The 21,920-nt window shown below is 40.5% G+C and overlaps 1 protein-coding gene across 50 annotated transcripts in view; it reads right to left on the minus strand.

Moving 5' to 3' along the window:
• The window catches only part of RIMKLB (ribosomal modification protein rimK like family member B), a 104,681-nt gene that overhangs the window by 61,733 nt on the left and 21,028 nt on the right, over nucleotides 1–21,920 (minus strand). For 32 of the 50 annotated variants that reach the window (XR_012420023.1, XR_012420018.1, XR_012420022.1 and 29 more), the window contains one exon: nucleotides 8,497–8,727. Coding sequence is in view for 19 of the 50 variants with exons in the window: in XM_074006280.1 (XP_073862381.1) it covers nucleotides 8,497–8,671 (175 nt within the window). In the remaining 31 variants the exon portion in view is untranslated. The remainder of the gene's footprint in view (nucleotides 1–8,496; nucleotides 8,728–21,920) is intronic. The other 18 variants (XR_012420006.1, XR_012420005.1, XR_012420003.1 and 15 more) reach the window with 1 other exon arrangement.

The following is a 21,920-nucleotide window of genomic DNA, read 5'->3' on the forward strand; positions in this document are numbered from 1 at the left end:
AACACAAAAATTAGCCAGGCGTGGTGGCATGCACCTGTAATCCCAGCTACCCAGGAGGCTGAGTCAGGAGAACTGCTGGAACCCGGGAGGTGGAGGTTGCAGTGAGTCGAGATCGCACCACTGCACTCCAGCCTGGGCGACAGAGCAAGACTCCATCTCAAAAAAAAAAAAAAAAAAAAAAAAAAAGAAAGTAGAACATCCTTTGCTCTCCTAGGGGAGAAAATTGTAACTAGCAGACAGTCTGCATATGGGGTTTTCAGAAAAGTCTTCACCTCAATAAGAAGCCTGCCTCCATCGGGACCTGGGATGTCTGACGTCTGTGTAACAAGTAATATTCTGGATGTTACCAAGCTGGTGAAATAAGATGGTCCAGTGCTTGTCATCTCACAGAAACAACAGTTTAACAACTACCAGGGAACAAAAATACATTTATCAGAGCTAAAGAATCAACTGAGAAATTATAGTACCTGGGTGTAGCACAGAAATAAGACAAATGCATTAAAGAGGGTAAGAAGGATGGTGTCACATTACCTACATCTCCCCTCCACTAACCCTAAGCAGGAGAATGAGGCAAGTAACAGATGTGCCTTAGATCCCAACACCAGCTCTATATCAGTAAAACCCAGTGACAGGCAGTCCCCCACAGCACCATACCCCAGGCTGGTAACTGAGGACTTAGTTTCTAGGCCAGGACCTGCAGATCTAACCTCCAGCCCTATCCCAGTGTCAGGTCAGCACCTGCAGACACAGGTACCAAGCCTCTCCCAACACCTGGCCCGTACCTGCAGACTCAGGCTCAGGGTCTGAGTGAAGCACTTATGAAGCTAGACTCCAGGCCCAGTGCTGCAGTCCAAACCACTCAGAGACCACACCATACAGAAATCTCTGCATGAGCTGACTACTGGAAAGCTTTCTCTGCTAAAGCCACTGGACTGGAATAAGTGTGCACATCAACAAATACACAAACACCAACACTTGGCCTCAGGATCGGGGGAAAAAAATCAGAAAAAAGGACACCATCAAATAACAACATACTGCAAAAGTAAATGATCCTAAAGAAATGGAGATCTACCAAGTACTTGATGAAGAATTAAAAATAATCTTATTAAAGAAATTCAGTGAGCTATAAGAGAATACAAATACACAAATAAACAAGATCAGGAAGAAAAAAATAAATGAACCAAATGAGACGTTCAACAAAGAGAATCATTTCTTAAAAAATCAAACGAACTTTACAGCTAGAGAAAACAAATGACTGAACTGAAAATCTTCCCTAGGAAGCAAACTTGAAAACTGATCAACTGAAACTACCACGTCAGTGAAACAGAAACAAAAAAGAATGAAAAAGATTGAAGAATGGCCAGGTGTAGTGGCTCATGCTTTTACAAACCTAGCATTCTGGGGGGCTGAGGTAGGCAGATTGCTTAAGCCCAGCCAGGGCAACATAGCAAAATCCCAACTCCACAAAAACAAAACAAAACAAAACAAAGCAAAATAAAACTTAGCCAGGCACGGTGGTGCGTGCCTGTAGTCCCAGCTACTTGGCAGGCTGAGGTGGAAAGATTGCTTGAGCCCAGGAGGCAAGAGGTTGCAGTGAGCCAGGACTGCACCACAGTACTCCAGTCTGAAAGACAGAGAGAGACTCTGTCTCAAAAAAAAAGCGGGGGGGGGGGGGAACCAAAGAAAGCCTATGAGAATTATAGGCCAGTGTCAAGTGAACCGTAATACGCATTATGGATATTCCAGAAGGAATAGAGGAAGACAAAGGGACAACAGTTTTGTTTTTTTTTTAAGTTCCCTAATCTAGAGAGAAATAAACATCTAGATCCATGAGGCCCAGCAAACTCCAATTAGATTAAATATACACGCATGCCTCATTTTATTGTGCTTCAACTTACTGCCTTTTGCAGGTATTATGTTTTTTACAAATGAAGATTTGTGGCAACCCTGTGTCAAGCAAATCAATCAGTGTCATTTTTGCAACAGCATGTGCTCACTTTGTGTCTTTGTGTCACATTTTGATAATTTTCACAATATTTCGAACTTCCATTTTAATTATATGTTATAGTGATCTTTGATGTTACTATTATAAATGGGCGACACTAACTGCGACCACATAGATGGCGCTGAATAAATGTGTATGTTCTGACTGCTCCACCAACTGGCTTCCCTATCTCTCTCCCTCTCCTTGGGCCTCCTTATTCCCTGTGACAACAATATTGAAATTAGGCCAGTTAATAACCCTACAGTGGCTCTAAGTGTTCAAGGGCAAAAGAGTCACACATCTCTCACTTAAATTGAAAGATTAAGCTTAGTGAAGAAGGTATTTTGAAAGGCGAGACAGGCCAGAAACTAGGCCTCTTGTGTCAAAGTTAGACAAGTTGTATATGCAAAGGAAAAGTTCTTGAAGGAAATTAAAAGTGCTACTCCAGTGAACACATGAATGATAAGAAAGCAAAGTAACCTTATTGGTGATATGGAGAAACTTTTAGTGGTCTGGATAAAAGATCCAACCAGCCACAACATGCCCTTAAGCCAAAGCCTTATCTAGAATAAGACCCTAACTCTCTCCAATTCTGTGAAGGCTGAGGGAGGTGAAGAAAAGTTTGAATCTAACAGAGGTTGGTTCATGGGTTTTAGGAAAAGAAGCCATCTCCGTAACAGTGCAAAGTGCAAGGTAAAGCAGCAGGTGCTTATGTGAAAGCTTCAGCAAGTTATCCAGAAGATCTAGCTAAGATAATTGATGAAGGTGGCTGCACTAAACACCAGATTTTCAATGTAGACAAAACAGCCTTTTGTTGGAAGAAGATGCCCTCTAGGACTTTGATAGCAGCTACAGAGAAGTCCATAACTGGCTTTAAAGTTTCAAGGGACAGGCTAATTCTGTTGTTAGGGGCTAAGGCAGCTGGTGACTTTAAGTTGAAACCAATGCTCATTTAGCATTCCAAAAAATCTAGGGTTCTTAAAAGTTATGCTACATGGACTCTGCCTATGCTAAGTGGAACAGCAAAACCTGAATGAGAGCACATCTGTTTGCAGTATGGTTTACTAAATATCTTTAGACCTACTACTCAGAAAAAAAAGATTCCTTTCAAAATATGACTACTCACTGATGATGCCCCTGGTCACGAAAGCGCTCTGATGAAGATGTACAAAAAGATTAACATTGTTTTCATAGTTGTTAACACAACATGGATTCTGCAGCCCATGGATGAAGGAGTAATTTTTTTTTTAACTTGGTGAGACAGCTGACAAAGAGGAGTACTTTCTACTTTCAAATGTTATAATTTAAGAAATACATTTCATAAGGCTATAGCTGCCACAGTGATTCCTCTAAAGGATCCTGGCAAGTAAGCTGAAAAACTTCTGAAAGACATTCATCATTCTAGATGCCATTAAGAACATTCATAGGCCAGGCATGGTGGCTCACACCTGTAATCCCAGCACTTGAGAGGCCAAGGCGGGTGGATCATCTGAGGTCAGGAGTTTGAGACCAGCCTGGCCAACATGGCAAAACCCTGTCTCTACTAAAAATATCTCTGTGTGTGTGTGTGTGTGTATATATATTTTTTTGAGACAGAGTCTCGTTTTGTTGCCAGACTGGAGTGTAATGGTGCTATGTCGGCTCACTGCAACCTCCACCTCCCGGGTTCAATCGATTATCCTGACTCAGCTTCCGGAGTAGCTGGGACTACAGGCGCACGCCACCAGGCCCAGCTAATTTTTGTATTTTTGGTAGAGATGAGTTTCACCATGTTGGCCAGGAATGGCCTCAATCTCCTGACCTTGTGATCTGCCAGCGTCGGCCTCCCAAAGTGCTGGGATTACAGGCTTGAGCCACTGGGATTACAGGAGTGAGCCACTGTGCCCGGCCGAAGCTATATTTTTAAAAAGAGGTCAACAAACCTTCACCCCAAAGAACAAGTACAAAACTGGAAATATTTTTATCAATTCTATTTCAGAGCTCTGGTAACTAACCAAAGACAGACAAATTGAGACACATTTAAAACAACAACAACAAAAACCTGCTAGAACTCTGGGTATGAACAATGGAAATCTATGGCCTTTTTTTACCTAGGTCTGATTCCGTTTCCACAGAGGTGGAAATGCAACCAGATTAGCTGGCACAGTTTGACCACAGTGGGATAGTTGTGAAAAATCAGCACACTTGCTGCCGGGGGATGGTTTTAATTTGAGGCACAGAGGCTGAAAATCCAAGGCCACACTGTCAGTAAAAGAGATGAATAGGGAAAATACAATTCTGCTAGCCCAAGGACAGTCCTACAACAGGCAATAGCATAGTACAATATTCATTATTTTAAAATAGGCATATATTGGGGTGAATGTTTCAAAAGTTTTTAACCGATGAAGATAACAACAACAACAAAACTTGGAGGATTAGGCAATAAAACGATAAAGCGGATTTGGGAAAGGCAAATATAACTAGCACTGTAATTCTGAAAGATTAATTTGACTACAGTACATTAGAAGATGAGTTTAAAGTGGAAACAAATTCAGAGGTTACTATAATAGTTCAGGCAACTTTGATTTCATTAGCAGTAGTAAGAACAGACATTATGTCAGATACATTATAAACAAAACAGACAAGTCTTTTACAACATTGTATCTGGAAGTAAGGGACAATGAATAAGAAAGCTGACTCCATGATTTCTTCAAGCTTAGGCTAGGAAGAGGATACCGTTAATAGAAAAGACTAATATTGGAGCTAGAACAGATTTGTAAGAGAAGTTCAAGAGAGCAGTTTTACATACACTGACACAAAGGGAGAGGCAATGAGGAGAAAAAAAAAGGAAAAGCAAAAGAACTTCTATGTCTTCTACTCATTTATAACTATAGTCTCTCTTTGACTGTGAAAACACTGCACAGATAACGTATAAATGACGTGTAATGTGTAAATGATGTGTATAACATTTTTTAAACAGCTTTCTTGACATATAATTCACATATTATAAAATTCATCCATTTAAAGTATAGAAATGTGGTTTTTAGTAATTTCACTGTATCATGCAAAATAGCCACAATTTTAGAACATTTCCCTTATCCCAATTTGTTTAAGTCTCTCCACTTAATTCTGTGAAAGAGCCTGTTTCCTCATCTGCATAATGGTAATATCACCTCCCTCGTAAGATATGAGAGTTAAATAATACATGAAAAATGTTAAAAACAACAACAACGAAAAAATCCTTCTAGAAATGCCTGAATATATAGGAGGTGCATCAACAAAAAGTATCAAAAATTTTTAAATTAGATTTAACACTACAGGGGAAAAGTAAGTTTCTGAAGATTTTTAAAAGAATATTAGGATGATAAAAGTTGTGTTTAATGAAGATGTAAAAATGCTAAAGAGGAAAAAGAAAGAGCTACTGAGGTGGGAAGATTGCTTGAGCCTGGGAAGTTGAGGCTGCAGTGAGCCAAGATCACACCACTGTACTCCAACCTGGGTGACAGAGCGAGACCCCATCTCAAAAAAAAAAAAAGAAAGAAAGAAAGAAAGAAAAAGCTAGAGGGCTAACTAAAGTCATTAAAATTTGAAGCCATGGGAAGCCCCACTCAGGTGCCCCTCTCTCTCACAGAAGAGCTGATCTCCTTTCTCTTTCTTTTACCTATTAATTAAAACTTCACTTTTAGTCTTTAAAAAAAAAAAAATTGAAGCTATGATAGCCTGACCCAGGATAGTGAGAAGATAGAACATTTATGGCTTAGAAGGAAAAAGCAACAAAATTTTGTAGCATACTGGCTCTTGAGGATTAAAAAAAAAAAAGACATGTTAACGGTAAGACTAGGTCAACGGGGGAAAGGTGATATTACAAACACAGACAGAGAAGCTGAAATAACAAGACAGTTTTGATGGAAAAAAGTAAGTTCCACTGTGATAGAATGACACAGAAATGCCACCTGAGAATGAAGTGAAAATGTTCACTAGGTAACTGGGAAAAATATCAAGAGCAATGGTTTTCAACCCCAGATCCTTTTCAACCTACACACTTTTAAAAAATAGAAATGCCCATTTCTACCTCCCACGTTTTGTGTTATTACTTAGTAGCCACTAGATTTCATAAGGATCTATGGCTGTAGCCTTTGGTTTTCCAACCACCAGAAGCCTTGTAGGAGCGGTGTTGAGTGAACTAACGTTTTACACTGGCATGTCTCTTCTCATGCAGACTTCAAGAACATGGCTCCCAATACAATAAAGTGTCTGAGTTTCTGACTCCAATTTCAATAATAACTACATACACTTATACTGAAAAACCTGTGTAAACTGAACAAGTATGTCACAAATATTGAGTTTTAGAGATTTACCTTGATTTGATCAAGGATCTTGGTCACAGATGTAAGAGGGGTGCAAAGTGACATTCATACTTTTCATTCATATGTTACCAAAGTTATAACTTCACATTTATTTGTGTGATTATTTGACTAATATTGACCTTATCCTTTAGAATACATGAGGAGACTATATTTTATTTTGTATACCATACCACTACCCAGCACATAGTAAATGCTGAAATAATACTTAATGAAGGCCGGGCGTGGTGGCTCAAGCCTGTAATCCCAGCACTTTGGGAGGCCGAGACGGGCGGATCACGAGGTCAGGAGATCGAGACCATCCTGGCTAACACGGTGAAACCCCGTCTCTACTAAAAAAATACAAAAAACTAACCGGGCGAGGTGGCGGGCACCTGTAGTCCCAGCTACTCGGGAGGCTGAGGCAGGAGAATGGCGTAAACCCGGGAGGCGGAGCTTGCAGTGAGCTGAGATCTGGCCACTGCACTCCAGCCTGGGTGACAGAGCGAGACTCTGTCTCAAAAAAAAAAAAACAAAAAACAAAAAACTTAATGAAATAATGAAATAGACTCTCATCCCAGATTTCCTGAATATAAATAACTAGGTATTGGACCCAGGCAATATATACTGAAAAGATAATTACACTGAAAATAAAATAGTGAGCATCATCCTGATAAAGGCAGTACATTCAAGAGAACAAGAGTAGGTGGGCATGGTACCTCATGCCGGTAATCTCAGCACTTTTGGAGGCCGAGGCAGGTGGATCACTTGAGTTCAGAGTTCGAGAGCAGCCTGGCCAACAAGGTGAAACCGGTCTCTACTAAAAATACAAAAATTAGTCAGGCATGGTGGTACACATCTGCAATCCCAGCTACTCAGAAGGCTGAGGCAGGAGAATTTGCTTGAACCTGGGAGGCAGAGGTCGCAGTGAGCTGAGATCACGCCATTGCACTCCAGCCTGGGTGACAAAGTAAGACCCCGTCTCAAAAAAAAAAAAAAAAAAAAAAAAAGAACAAGAGTACTTATCCACTTAAGCGAAACAACAAAGAAACATTTTTGGCAACAATAACTGATCAAAAGTACTGTGGATGAAATAAATGTTACAAGAGGATTGAAAATAAAAGTGATGTTTGCTAACAGATAATACTTAGTGTGATACTCAACCTATGGTAACATTTTTAATTTAGACAAGATTCTAGATCTGTTAGCCTATGAATGAAATTATCCTACCAGGGCAGATAAAGGTAAGATTTTATTGTACTTTGCATAGCCTTAATTCTCACAATAACTGTCTTTCTCCATTTCATTGATTAGGAAATTAAATCATGGGGCTTCAGTGTAATTCTAGTCACAAAGGAAGAAAGTGATCTAAAATGTATTTATACTATCATTAAATTATGAAGTATTTTCTGAAAGTCAGTCAAAAAGTCCATTTATATGACACCATATAACGTTCCCTGACAGAAACTACCAATTTAGCTACAGTAAGCCATAAAACTTTCAAAAGCAAAAATTTAAGAGTTTCCTGAAAATCAGTACTAAAGAATTTCTATACTTTTCCAGGATATCTTCCCCTATAGTACTAAAACAAATACGAAATACTAAAAATACTAGAAATATTTATCACCAATTGAGTTAAATCATTAAGACACTCACCTGTAAGAAAAACCATATTAGTTTATATTACATGTATAAAGTGTTTTATAAAAAGGAATCACATGGATTTATTAATCAAGTATTAATGAAAGAACCTCCAAAGATACAAATTTCCTTAGGAGCACCTTATAAACAAAGTATTTTAAAACTAGAAGACAGTAAAAGTGAAAGGAACTTGAGAATCATTTTTACTTTTATTTTTCAGAGACTGTGTCTTCAATGTTGTCCAGGCTGGACTTGAACTTGTGGGTTCAAGTGATCCTCCCACCTTAGCCTCTGGAACTACAGGCATGTGCCTACTTTGTTTTATTGTTTATCTGTTTTGAAGGTCATCTTTAATTTCCCTCACAACTGTTTCCTAATAAAGTTAATAAATATTGTTTATATTACTTCCATAAAATATATTAGACCTTATAATTAAAAAACACTTAGTAATGACAAGGCTACGAATTCCTCTGTCCTAATTATTCCTAAAACATGCAGATTCATCATATTCTAGGTAAAAATCTAAAAGATCACTTAGTATAGACCTACCCAGGTTTCCTTGCTCGATTGTCAGCACCACCTCATCCATCACCACAGCCCTAAAGTCCAGTTCCTCCTCACAACATTTGGCCTTCAGTGCTCGTAAAATCTCTTTTTGAGGATAGTCTTCCCTGATGCGACGATCTGTCAAAAACCACAACTTGGCAGCCACAGAACTACACATCTTGATTAGCTTGTGCTTCCTTGCCTGGATTATTTCCTCTTGGATGTAATGTCTACCTAGATGGAAGAGAAAATATACATAAAAGGTAAATCAAGAAATCTACTTGATTTCTGGATTTCATACAAATAAATGCTGAGATTATATACTAATTATATAAACAGGAAAAAACAAGTGTAGAGATATTATTTGTTTCCCTTTCATTCAAACTAAAATTATACACTAGTAATATGGAAACTGACCACCTCTTCAGAAATACGATTTCTCCATTTTTCCTTGGGGAAACTGGCACTGCAACTTAATAACTATAGCTGGTCACTTAGCAGAAACTTTAAATACCCTTCCCAATATTACATATTGTCTAGAAATATACTTTAATCTGAACACTGACTTTTTGTTTTATCTCCTCCCTCAACATTCTGTTCCTGATATGAAATGAAGTTCCAATCATCAATACATCTCCATCTTTCCCATCACCAGAAACCCCACTTAAGTATATTTTTGTATCTGTGGTTAACTTTATATTCAATTTTCTTCCTTGGTTTTGTTATAGGTATGTAGAAAAAAAAACAGGTAGTAGCACTTATCTTACTAGGTAAGCTTCAATGACGAAGTCATTTACACAGTAGCTTTAGTCAAAATAAATACTTGGAGAATGAGCAAAAAGGGCTCTCAATAACCAAAATAAATGTCCAGGTCCATTCACTACATTTCATTTATTTCAGCCAGAGGACAGCATGCTCTTACTCAATGTTTTTATTCTTTCTATAAATAGAATTTTTAAAAATAAACACAGCTTGTTTACCAAAATGCAAAAAAGGACATTTTTCCAGATACTGTTGCTTCGAGTTTGTATCATGAACAATGCAACATTAAAAATCATCTTCCTGAGAAGAAAAAAGTTACAAGTTTCAAAACAAGCAACAAAAAGAATTTTTTTAATGTTTACAAAAAAAAACAAAATGTCAAGTATCATTCAAGTATTATTCCAGATAATACGGCACACCTAACACAAAAGGAAAGGTCCCCGGCAAAGACTGCAGGAAGGAAAGGCTGTACAGACCAGCAGCTTCCTGAATAGTGGCAGCTGGACATGATCCACCCTCCAGGTACCAGCAAGAAGGGCCTGCTCCACAGTGCACACGGTTTGAAAGCAGAGCATTGCTGGGCAGGGGCACCACCAGAGCCAACAGCACACATTCCCAAGTACCTCGAAATGCCATGTCTGCCACACTTGACCACCTACCTCTCTCTTAACTAACCTACTACCCCACAATCCACTGCCTCAAAGGCCTAAGTCTGTTAAACAAGCAGGGTATCTAAACCGGATTATGGTAGTAACTCAGCTTACACACATACTAGGAAGGAACCATGCTAACTTAACATCGGATGCTCTAGGGTTAGCAGTTCTGAATATTTAACAACTTTTTATTTTTACTTATTTATTTACTTTGAGATGGAGTTTCACTTTTGTCACCCAGGCTAGAGGGCAATGGTGTGATCTCGACTTGCTGGAACCTCTGCTTCCCGGGTTCAAGTGATTCTCCTGTCTCAGCCTCCCAAGTAGCATGTGCCACCACACTCAGCTAATTTCTTATTTTTTTTTAGTAGAGATGGGGTTTCACTATGTTGGCCAGGCTGGTCTTGAACTCCTGACCTCAGGTGATCTGCCCGCCTCAGCCTCCCAAAGTGCTGGGCGGATCACCTGAGTGAGGTCAGAAGTTCGAGACCAGCCTGGTCAACATGATGAAACCCCATCTCTACTTAAAAAAAAAAAATATATATATATATATATATATACACACACACACATACACACACACAAAAATTAGTCGGGCTTGGTGGCAGGCACCTATAATCCCAGCTACTCGGGAGGCTGAGGCAGGAGAATTGCTTGAACCCAGGAGGTGGAGGTTGCAGTGAGCCGAGACCATGCAACCATTGCATGATCACTGCACTCCAGCTTGGGCAACAAGAGCGAAATTCCGTCACACACACACACACACACACACACACACACACACACACACACACATATATACACACACACACACACACACACACAGAAGAAGATAAGGACCCGGCTCATTAAAATGAAAAATATATAAACACTATGGCTTCCCTACAGCAGAATATTCCATGCATATTATTACAGGCAGTAAACCTTATCCTCTCTCCTCCTTAAACAGAATGTTTCTGATAAATTTTTCTCCTATGAAACTTTTCTTGAAAAGAGATTTCCATTTTAACCACATATGGGAAAGGTACAGTGCAAACCTGCACTGTCAATTCAACCTGATGGGACTTTTTTTATGGGTTGCATTTCAGTCTCTTCCCTGTGGACAATCACAGGAAAGGCCACAGTGTGTCCCTGACCAGACGCTGTACCCGAACAGATACTACGCTCATTAATAAAAGAGGTTATAGCCACACAGGGCCTTCCAGGCCACTTGGGAAGGTCTCACTCAGAAAGCAAAGCTCCACAAAAGAAAAAGTCACACCAGAATACCTGATGTAGACAGAATATCCCCAGCTTCCCTTGACGAAAGAATTGTAAAAATGCCCTTAAAATGTTTGTAATCAGTAGTTATTGAAAGACTCTGTCACTGACTTCCAACACTGTGAAGCTATGTCCGTGCCTTGGCCTGACACTTGGCTCTTGAAACTCACCCATTTGCAGATTTTTTTTTTTTTTTTTTTTTTTCTGAGACAGGGTTTCAGTCACCCAGGCTGGAGTGTAGTGGTGCAATCACAGCTCACGGCTCACTGCAACCTCAAACTCCTGGACTTAAGTGATCAACCTGTCTCCTCTGCCTCCCAAGCAGCTGAGACGACAGGAGCAAATCACATCAGGCTAATTTTTTTTTTTTTTTTCCTTGAGACGGAGTCTCGCTGTGCCACCCAGGCTGGAGCGCAGTGGTGCAATCTTGGCTCACTGGAGCTTCTGTCTCCCGGGTTCAAGCAATTCTCCTGTCTCAGCCTCCAGAATAGCTGGGATTACAGATGCCCACCACCATGCCCAGCTAATTTTTGTACTTTTCTCTTTTCAGTAGATAGGGGTTTTTGTCGTGTTGCCCAAAGCGATGGAATTATAGGTGTGAGCCAACAGGCCCAGTCTCTAATTTTTTATTTTTTAGGTAAAGATGTGGTTTCACTACGTTACCCAGACTGATCTCAAACTCCTGGCCTCAACCAATCCTCCCACTTTGGCCTCCCAACGTGCTGGGGTTACGTCTGTGAGCCACCATGCCCTGCCAATTGATGATTAATTTCATTGTACAGTGATTTTCACCTGAGTGTGGCAGTTGCTGCCCCAATAGCAGTCAGGATGGAAGGTTAGAGTCACTAGCAATTGGGAACCAGAAATGTTCTGCTGCTGACACATCAGTATCAGAAATTACATGGGCTACAATGATTCTGAAATCAGAAAATAATAATATTCCCCTCTGAAGAGCCACAAAGCTTCCAGTCAACATGTTTTTCTAGGCCAGGCATGATGGTTCCTGCCTGTAACCCCAGAACTTTGGGAGGCTGAGGTGGGCAGATCATTTGCGGTCAGGAGTTTGAGACCAGCCTGGCCAATATGGCAAAATCCTGTCTCTACTAAAAATACAAAAATTAGTCAGGTGTGGCAGCGCATGCCTATAATCCCAGTTACTCGGGAGGCTGAGGCAGGATAATCGCTTGAACCCAGGAGGCGGAGGTTGTAGTGAGCGGAGATTGCGGGGGGCAACAGCGAAACTCCATCTCAAAAAAAAAGAAAGAAACTGGTGGGGAGCAGTAGCTCATTTTGGGAGGCTGAGGTGGGCAGATCACTTGAGGTCAGGAGTTCAAGACCAGCCTGGCTGACATGATTAAGACTCCATCTCTACTAAAAATACAAAAAAAAAAAAAAAAAAGCCGGGTGTGGTGGTGCGTGCTTGTAATCCCAGTTACTCAGGTGGCTGAGGCAGAAGAATCGCTAGAAGTTGCAGTGAGCCCAGACCATGCCACTGTACTCCAGCCTGAGAAACAGAGCTCCATCTCAAAACAAAACAAAAAACACACTTTCTACATTAAACCTCTGATTACCCGTACAGTAGTCCCTCCAAATCCACAGGGGATAATTCCAAGACCCCCAGTGGATGCCTGAAATTGCAGATAGTAACTGCACCATATATATGTTTTTTCCTTAACATACATATCTATAATTTGTATGTTAGGTACAGTAAGAGATTAACAATAATAAAATAGAACAATTATAACAATATACTACAATAAAAGTTACATGAAAGCGGTGTCTCTCCCACTCTCAAAATATCCTATTGTACTGTGTCAGGGCGTAACTGAAACCACAGAAAGTGAAACCAGGGAAAGTGAAACCTGTCCAGTGGTACACTCCCATTCCCACAAGAGGACATGCGGCTAGCCTTCCTCCGTGCCCAAGCGATGGGGCCTCCCCAAGGGCTGCTGCAGCAACAGCTGCTTGCCTTCTTAGGGTTGCTCCAACTGGATTCACATCTGAGATGCCAGAAATGTTGGGTGAAGACTTCAATCCCAAAGGTAGAGGCTCCAGGCGTGCCTGCCTGCTTCTGCCCCTCAATGGTTCGCACCTAGCCTTGGGCACACCTGTTTCCTCCTCTTAACAGAATTTTAAAACATCTACTTTTCTATTTTTCCCATCTGCTGACAAGAAGAAAAAAGAAAAACAGAAAAAAACAGAAATGCTGACAAGAAGTCAAAAGGATTCCAGTAAATCTAAATAGCACAGGAGCTCAAAAGTGCACCAATGACAGTCCTGCTAATGATCCAGAATCTTAAAATTCAGATAATATTCACTATTTTAAACGACAGTAGAGTCCTCTATAAAATAAAATGGTTACTTTTTTCCTAGTAGTTTAAAGGAGTAAACTTGGTTACTCAATAAGGTAGCTGTAAGAAAATATTCTCCAGTAGTGAAACATAAATGCAGCGCTTGCAAATGTCCACATATAGATGAATACCGTATAGTATTTCCCCTCTTAGAATGTAAGCTCAGGACAACCAATCCCATCCTCTTTATTCCCTCCAGTATATTAAGAAAAACAATGTATAAATATCAGACGCCAAATAAATACTACTGAAAAAAGTACTTTTTTTGAAATAAAGAGAAATTCTACCACGAGAATTTGTTTTTAATACAGTTTTCCCACACAAACTTCTGGATCAGCATACCAATAAAAATCAGCACTGCATCTTGGAATACTCAGGCAAAACTAATCAAATGGGAATCTTAAAATGCTTCATCTTCTGAAATAGAAAATAAACAGACATTTGTTTCGCTGCTTAAGATTTCCTATATTTTTTCTAAGGTAATAGTTTAGAAAGTACCACTTAGTTTCTCCCAACTTTTAGTTCCCATATTAGACCAACCCAAGGAATAATTTTTCTACTTTAAAAGTTTTTTCAGGTCAACATTCTGGGATCTAAAACTTAGTGTTGTTTCCTATTGGATCAAATTTCCTTAATAAGCAAAGGAAAAGTTCAATGTTTAGAGTCAAAATCTCAAAACACATTACAAATATTGAGAGTTTCCAAAAGGATGTGTCAACCTATTCAACAGGTTGTGTCAACAGAGGACAAATGAGAGCATAAAAGATTTCTATTACATCATAGAATAAGAGAAAAAAAGTTAAAATCAAAGATCATTTCTCTCCCTCTCATCTTTCTTGTGAGGACCCTTCCCAAAGGTATTTCTTCTAGCACAGAAAAAGCAAAAAATCACAACCTATCCTCTGAAGATATTAAGGTACCTCTTACTACTAAGAAAATCTATTAACATATGAGCTCAAAATTCCAACTACTGAAGAAAAATAAAGCTAAAGGGAAAAAATACATATACTAATATAAAATAGAATCTGTATAGAACTCTATTGTAACACACAATAGAATCTGTATAGAAGTCTTTTGTAACACACAATAGAATTTTAATAGCATTTATTCCATTTGTCAGTTAATACAGACATGCTTCAGGAAAGACTGTACATAGGATAAAAAACTATACTACTCAAAACTTGTTTTCAACACTATCCACTCTAGGATAGGAATCACAGGAGCCGAATCAGGTTTGTGGAAAAAAATAACAAATTTGTGTCTCTCAAAAATGTGATATTACAAAACATGTATTTGGTCTTCAACCCTGTTTCCTGGCATACAACTCCCAAAATCATAAGAATCTCCAAAATGACGCCTTTCTGTATGTTAATAATTGATTGATGGCTGGCAGCCTCTAGGCAGCTTTAGTATGGGGGTTGGTCACCAGAAAGACCAAGTCATGATTAGAGGGTTGGAACCTTCAGTCTCATCCCCTAACCTCTGGAGAGAGGAGATGGGCTGACAGTCAAGTTGATCACCAGTGGCCAGTGGTTTAATGAATCATGCCTATGTAATGAAGTCTCCAAAAAAATCCAAAGGGATTGGGCTCAAAATGCTTCCAGATAGCTGAACACATAGCAGATCCTGGAGGGTGACACACCTAGGAAGGGCATAGACGCTCCCTGCCCCTCTTCCATACCTTGCCCTATGCACCTTTTCATCTGTATCCTTTATAATATACACGTAAACACGTTTCCCTGAGTTATGTAAACTGCTCTAGCAAATTAAACCCAAAGACAGGGTTGGTGGGAACTCCAACTTAAAGCCAGTCAGCCTTCTGGCTGAAGTCCACAGGCCTGTACTGGTGGGGGGCATGGTAGAGGGTAGTTTTGGGGACTGAGCAGTTAACCTGTGGGAGCACTCAACCTCTGGGAGAGTGTCAGAAATGAGTTAAAGGACAACTAGCTGGTGTCCGTAGCAGAAATGATTGTTGGTGAGGAGAAATCTCCATCCATGGATCTTCTGTGTTGATTGGTGTTGCTGAAAGAACAGGAAAAAGCACACTGAATGTTGTTTTTTCCATGCTCTCTCATTAAATTTTAGGTATGCTGTCAAGTCTCTTTTTCTGTGACTTTCCTCCTGACATCTCTCCTTCTGTACATGATCCTCCGAGTTTCATTCTTAAACTCTGCTTTCCACTTTCTAGAAATCTCATCCAAAGCTCGGTTTCAACTTTATTATTTTGGAACCACTGACCCACTAGATATTTCTTTTCTTTTTTTTTTTTGAGATGGAGTCTCGCGCTGTCGCCCAGGCTGGGGGGCAATGGTGCGATCTCAGCTCACTGCAAGCTCACGCCATTCTCCTGCCTCAGCCTCCTGAGTAGCTGGGACTACAGGTACCCGCCACCGCGCCCGGCTGATTTTTTGTATTTTTAGTAGAGACGGGGTTTCACCGTGGTCTCGATCTCCTGACCTTGTGATCCGCCCGCCTCGGCCTCCCAAAGTGCTGGGATTACAGGCGTGAGCCACCGCGCCCGGTTAGATATTTCTTTCTCAACTAAATTTCAGAATCCATTTCAATGGGCCTCCTGGGCATACCTAACTAAACGCCACCCACTGTTGCCTCAGTTGAGCATGTTAAAAAAAAAAAAAAAAAAAAAAAGACGGGCACGGTGGTTCACGCCTATAATCCCAGCACTTTGGAAGGCTGAGGTGGGCAGGATCACCTGAGGTCAGGAGTTTGAGACTAGCCTGGCCAAAATGGTGAAACCCTGTCTCTATTAAAAATACAAAAAAATTAGCCGGACGTAGTGGTGCACACCTGTAGTCCCAGCTACTCAGGAGGCTGAGGTTGCAGTGAACCAAGATTGTGCCATTGCACTCCAGCCTGGGCGACAGGAGCGAAACTCAGTCCAAAAAAAAAAAGATAAAAAGGCCAGGCACAGTGGCTCACACTTGTAATCTCAGCACTTTGGGAGGCCGAGGTGGGTAGATCACCTGAGGTCAGGAGTTTGAGACCAGCCTGGCCAACCTGGTGAAACACCGTCTCTACTAAAAATACAAAAATTAGCTAGGCATGGTGGTGGCCTCCTGTAATCCCAGCTACTTGGGAGGCCGAGGAAGGGGAGTCACTTGAACCCAGAAGGCGAGGTTGCAGTGAGCTGAGATTGCACCATTGCTCTCCAGCCTGGGTGACGAGGGCAAAACTCCATCTCAAAAACAAAACACAAAACAGAGAATGTATTTTTATTCACAGAAATGTTTCAGCACCTATATTCCCCATTGTGATCATTAAATTTTATGTCAACCTGGTGAGGCAATGGTTCCAAGCTGTTTGGGCAAAAAATAGTCTACACATTGCTGAAGGTATTTTGCATATTGATTAGCATCTAATCAGCTGACCTTAAGTAAAGGAAATTACCCTCCATAATGTGGAGGGGCTACATCCAATCAGTTGAAGGTCTTGCTAAAAAGCAAAAACTGAGGAGGAACTCTTCCTCAAGACTCAGGACTTATAGACTCACAGAAATGCGACCCGAGTTGCCAGTTTGCTGTTCTGCCCAAAAATTTCAGACCCAAGACTGCAACACCAAGCCCTGTCCGAGTTTACAGACTGCTGCTTACTCTACAGATTTTGAACTTAGCAACTCCGCAATCACATGAGCCAACCACTTAAAATACATTTATAATTAAAATAAATATATATATATATATATCTTATTAAGTCTATTTCTCTGGAGAACCCTGACTGATATACCTATTCTTACTAAGGCACTCAATTCAGAAAACTGGGCATCAATTTTCATTTCCATCCTTCTTTCACTGTTTACACAAAGTTAATTCTATCTTCTAAATATTAAAATCACCTGCACTTTACTTTTTTTTTTTTTTTGAGATGGCGTCTCAATCTGTCACCTAGGCTGGAGTACAGTGATGGGATCCTGGCTCACTGCAACCTCTGCCTCCCAGATTCAAGCAATTCTCCTGCCTCAGCCTCCTGATTAGCTGGGACTACAGGCGTGTGCCACCACACCCAGCTAATTTTTGTATTTTTAATAGAGACTGGGTTTCGCCATGTTGGCAAGGCTGGTCTTGAACTCCTGACCTCAAGTGATACTCCTGCCTTGGCCTCCGAAAGTGCTAGGATTACAGGTATGAGCCACCATGCCTGGCCCACTTTACTCTTATCTCCAGTATATTCAACTTATGACACTTGGACTATTATAAAAGCCCCCAAATAAATCTGCCCTTTGTCACTTCCAATTTTCTAAACACATTATACTTTTTCATGTTTCCTGTTGCTTGGAATATATACCCCAAACACTTACCTATTTAGTAAACTCTGAGTTCAAATGGCTTTGTGTGTGTGTGTGTGTGTGTGTGTTTTAGAGATGAGGTCTTGCTCTGCACCAAGCCTGCAGTGACACAATTGCAGCCTCCAATCTTGGGCTCAAATAATCCTCCCACCTCAGCCTCCCAAGTAGCTGAGACTACAGGTATGTACCACCATGTCCCGTTAATTTTTTCCTCTTTTTTTAAGAGGCAGGTTCTCACTGTTGCCCAGGCTGGTCTCAAACTCCTGGCCTCAAGCAAAATTCTCCTGCCTCAGTCTCCCGAATAGCTGGGATTATAGGCATAGGCCATGGCTCAGGAGTTAATGCATTCGTTAAGTAACACATCCTCTGGAAGAATGACTTTAAGGACTCAGGGAAAACTTAACAGATGTGCTAACATTTGTACCTAAGTCATTATCATAGTATATAATTAAGGTTTATTTTTAAAAACTGGGGTCTGCCAGTGCTATAAGATGAATTCTTAAAGTCTGTGTTTAAACATCTATTTGTTATAAAGACAATTTCTCTTTTACAGTTTAAGTCATGATTGAAAGCATGTTCAACAAATACGCATGTTTAGGTGATGTGAGTTTATAAAACGCCATTTTCCTTACCAAATCTTTTTTTTTTTTTTTTTTTTTTTTGAGACAGGGTCTTACTCTGACACCCAGGTTGGAGAGCGATGGTGTGATCTCGGCTTACTGCAACCTCCGCCTCCTGGGTTCAAGTGATTCTCCCACCTCAGCCTCCTGAGTAGCTGGGACCACAGGCACGCACCGCTACACCCAGCTATTTTTTGTATTTTTTGGTAGAGACAGGGTTTCTTCATGTTGCTCAGGCCGGTCTCAAACTCCTGACCCCAAATGATCCACCTGCCTCAGCCTCTCAAAGTGTTGGGATTACAGGCGTGAGCCACCACATCTGACCTATAAAGCACTTTCTACATATATTTCGTCACTTAATCTGTATATAATAATGTGAGGAACACAGGTTTCTATTATCCCAATTTAAAGAAAGACCAGCCCAAGATATCACAATAATATACCCAAGACTGGAATCAAGATTTTCTATTTCTCTATGTTTTTTTTTCTACAAAGAAATCACAACCATCAAAGCTAATTTGGATAAAGAAAATAAATTCACATACTGAGTAATTATATGTACCAAACACAATATGAGATGGTTTATTTTTATCATTTAATCCTCACAACCATCCCTCTGCAGTGTGTTATGGTCTTCATTTGGCAGTGACGCTGTTTTAGCAGAGAGGTTAGATAACTTGTTTAAAGTCACAATTAGAAAGTGGTAGGGGTCAGGCACAGTGACTCACACCTGTAATCCTAGTACTTTGGGAGTCTGAAGCAAAAGGACTGCTTGAGGCCAGGAGTTTGAGACCAGCCTGGGCAACACAGTAGGACCTCATCTCTACAAAAAATAAACACTTTAGGAAGCTGAGGTAGGAGGACAGGAGTTCAACACTAGCCTGGGCAACATAGCAGGGTCTCATCTCCACAAAAAGTGGAAAAAAAAAAAAAATTAGCTGGGTATGTTGGCACAGGCCTATGGTCTCAGCTACTAAGGAGGCTGAGGCAGGGTGCTCACTTGAGTCTAGAAGTTCAAGGCTGCAGTGAGCTATGATCACATACTACTCTACTTCAGCCTGGGTGACAAAGCAAAACCCTGCCTTTAAAAAAAAAAAAAAAGTTTCTCTGGAATCCAAACAACATTTCTCTTTTTCTTTTTCTTTTTTTTTTTTTGAGACGGAGTCTCGTTCTGTTGCCCAGGCTGGAGCATAGTGGCGCAATCTTGGCTCACTGCAACCTCCGCCTGCTGGGTTCAAACAATTCTCCTGCCTCAGCCTCCCAAGTAGCTGGGATTACAGGCATGTGCCACTACGCCCGGCTAATTTTTGTATTTTTAGTAGACATGGGTTTTCACCATGTTGGCCAGGCTGGTCTCGAACTCCTGGCCTTAGGTGATCCACCCACAAAGTGTTAGGATTACAGGCATGAGCCACCATGCCCAGCCTCCAAACATTTCTAATGATTTCACTTAACAGAAGAAACTTACATCAAGTTATTTCTGGAACATGGTACAGAAAACAGTTCCTAGGTTTAATGCACAGTACAGTTCAAAGTCCCAAAGTTTCATATTTAACATGATAAATGTCTGGCCTTCTGTCTAAATTTTCTTCCCAGATATTACTTTGAAAAAGGAGTTAGAAAGCTATTCATTTACTCTCAAGCCCAAGGCTTTACAGATATGGCTAACTAAATCACATGTCAAAGGAATAAACTAACAACTGAGAACTCCAAAGCCTCAGGGAAGAATTCCAAGGTTGCTATTTGGGCAAACCTGCCTGACTTTTCCAAATACGGTTTTCTGATAAAGTAGGAAAAATTCAAATACTCCTCAAAATTGGAGAGCACAGTAAGAAATGGTCTGATCTTATATAGCAATTCTATATTCCATTTTAGAGATCTTATTTCTAAATTTATAGGAACATGAGGCCAAAAGCTAGTATCAAAAGGAAAAAAAGGAAATGTAAGAAACTGAATACAGAATAAAAGCATTTAAGAAAGGAACAGGTTTGAATCTTCTTTGTCACAACTTGATATACACTTTTGAAATAAAAGGTATTAAAATTAATCAGGCATGTAAATGTTTAAGCAGATTTTTGTTTTGCCAGCTCATCAATTCACAAATTAGTACACATTTCCTAAGAATCCAGTAGACGCCTTCAGACATGGCTCGGATAACAGACAGATAAAAAATACAGAGATTACCAAAATTAGTCTGTAAACTCCATGAAGAAAGAACCCATAACTATTTTATTCCCTGATGTTACCCCCAATGGGAAATGCATAACCTGATATGTAACACTGAGAAGTCATGGAATAGAACATATTTTAATAATCTGCTTTATCAAGTTGTAAGAGTATCAAAAAATCATAGCTATTTTAATATTAAATACCAAATGAGAGTCCCCGTAAGATTTTTTTTTTTTTTTTGAGGTGGAGTCTTGCTCTTTCACTCAGATTTGAGTGCAGTGGCGCAATCTAAGCTCACTGCAACCTCTGCCTCCAGGGTTCACGCAACTCTCCTGCCTCAGCCCCCAGAGTAGCTGAGATTACAGGCGCGCACTACCACACCTGGCTAATTTTTGTATTTTTAGTAGAGATGGGGTTTTGCCATTTTGGTCAGGCTGGTCTCAAACCCCTGACCTCAAGTGATTCACCTGCCTTGGCCTCCCAAAGTGCTGGGATTATAGGTGTGAGCCACCGCACCTGGCCCCCATAAGATCTAAATGTAGCTATCCAAAATTCCTAATTAATGTTTTCGGGTTCTCTTAAAAAAATAAAAAAGGAGATCAAGCGTGTGCTTACTTCCCATTTTGATCATAAAACTGATCCAGAAATAATTAGCTTTGTTAACAAAGTTAGAAGAAAAAACAAAAACATAATTTCAGAAAGAAGGAAAAAAGATATAAACAGATGGGTTCCATGCAGACCAGCCTCTAGAGGAGTAGAGCTGGCTAGCTCTGTGGCTTTTGTCCTCCAAGCCAATTTTGAGAGGGGAAAAAAACACACTGGAAAAGAAAACATTAAAAATAACACCACGGCAGGCCGGGCACGGTGGCTCAAGCCTATAATCCCAGCACTTTGGGAGGCCGAGACGGGCAGATCACGAGGTCAGGAGATTGAGACCATCCTGGCTAACAAGGTGAAACCCCGTCTCTACTAAAAAATACAAAAAACTAGCTGGGCGAGGTGGCGGGCGCCTGTAGTCCCAGCTACTCGGGAGGCTGAGGCAGGAGAATGGTGTGAACCCGGGAGGCGGAGCTTGCAGTGAGCTGAGATCCGGCCACTGCACTCCTGCCTGGGCCACAGAGCGAGACCCCGTCTCAAAAACAAAAAACAAAAAACACCATGGCATTAGTTACCATGAAGCCAGAGAGTCATTGCTTTCCTGCAAATCTAACATGTACACGGATACATATGGCATATAAATCTAAAATGTATTATGTACAGATAATTTTGGAGGCACTATCTTATTTCTTAACAATCCCTAATATAACCAGAA

Source organism: Macaca fascicularis, chromosome 11, assembly GCF_037993035.2.
Source record: "Macaca fascicularis isolate 582-1 chromosome 11, T2T-MFA8v1.1".
NCBI classification, from domain to species: Eukaryota; Metazoa; Chordata; class Mammalia; order Primates; family Cercopithecidae; genus Macaca; species Macaca fascicularis.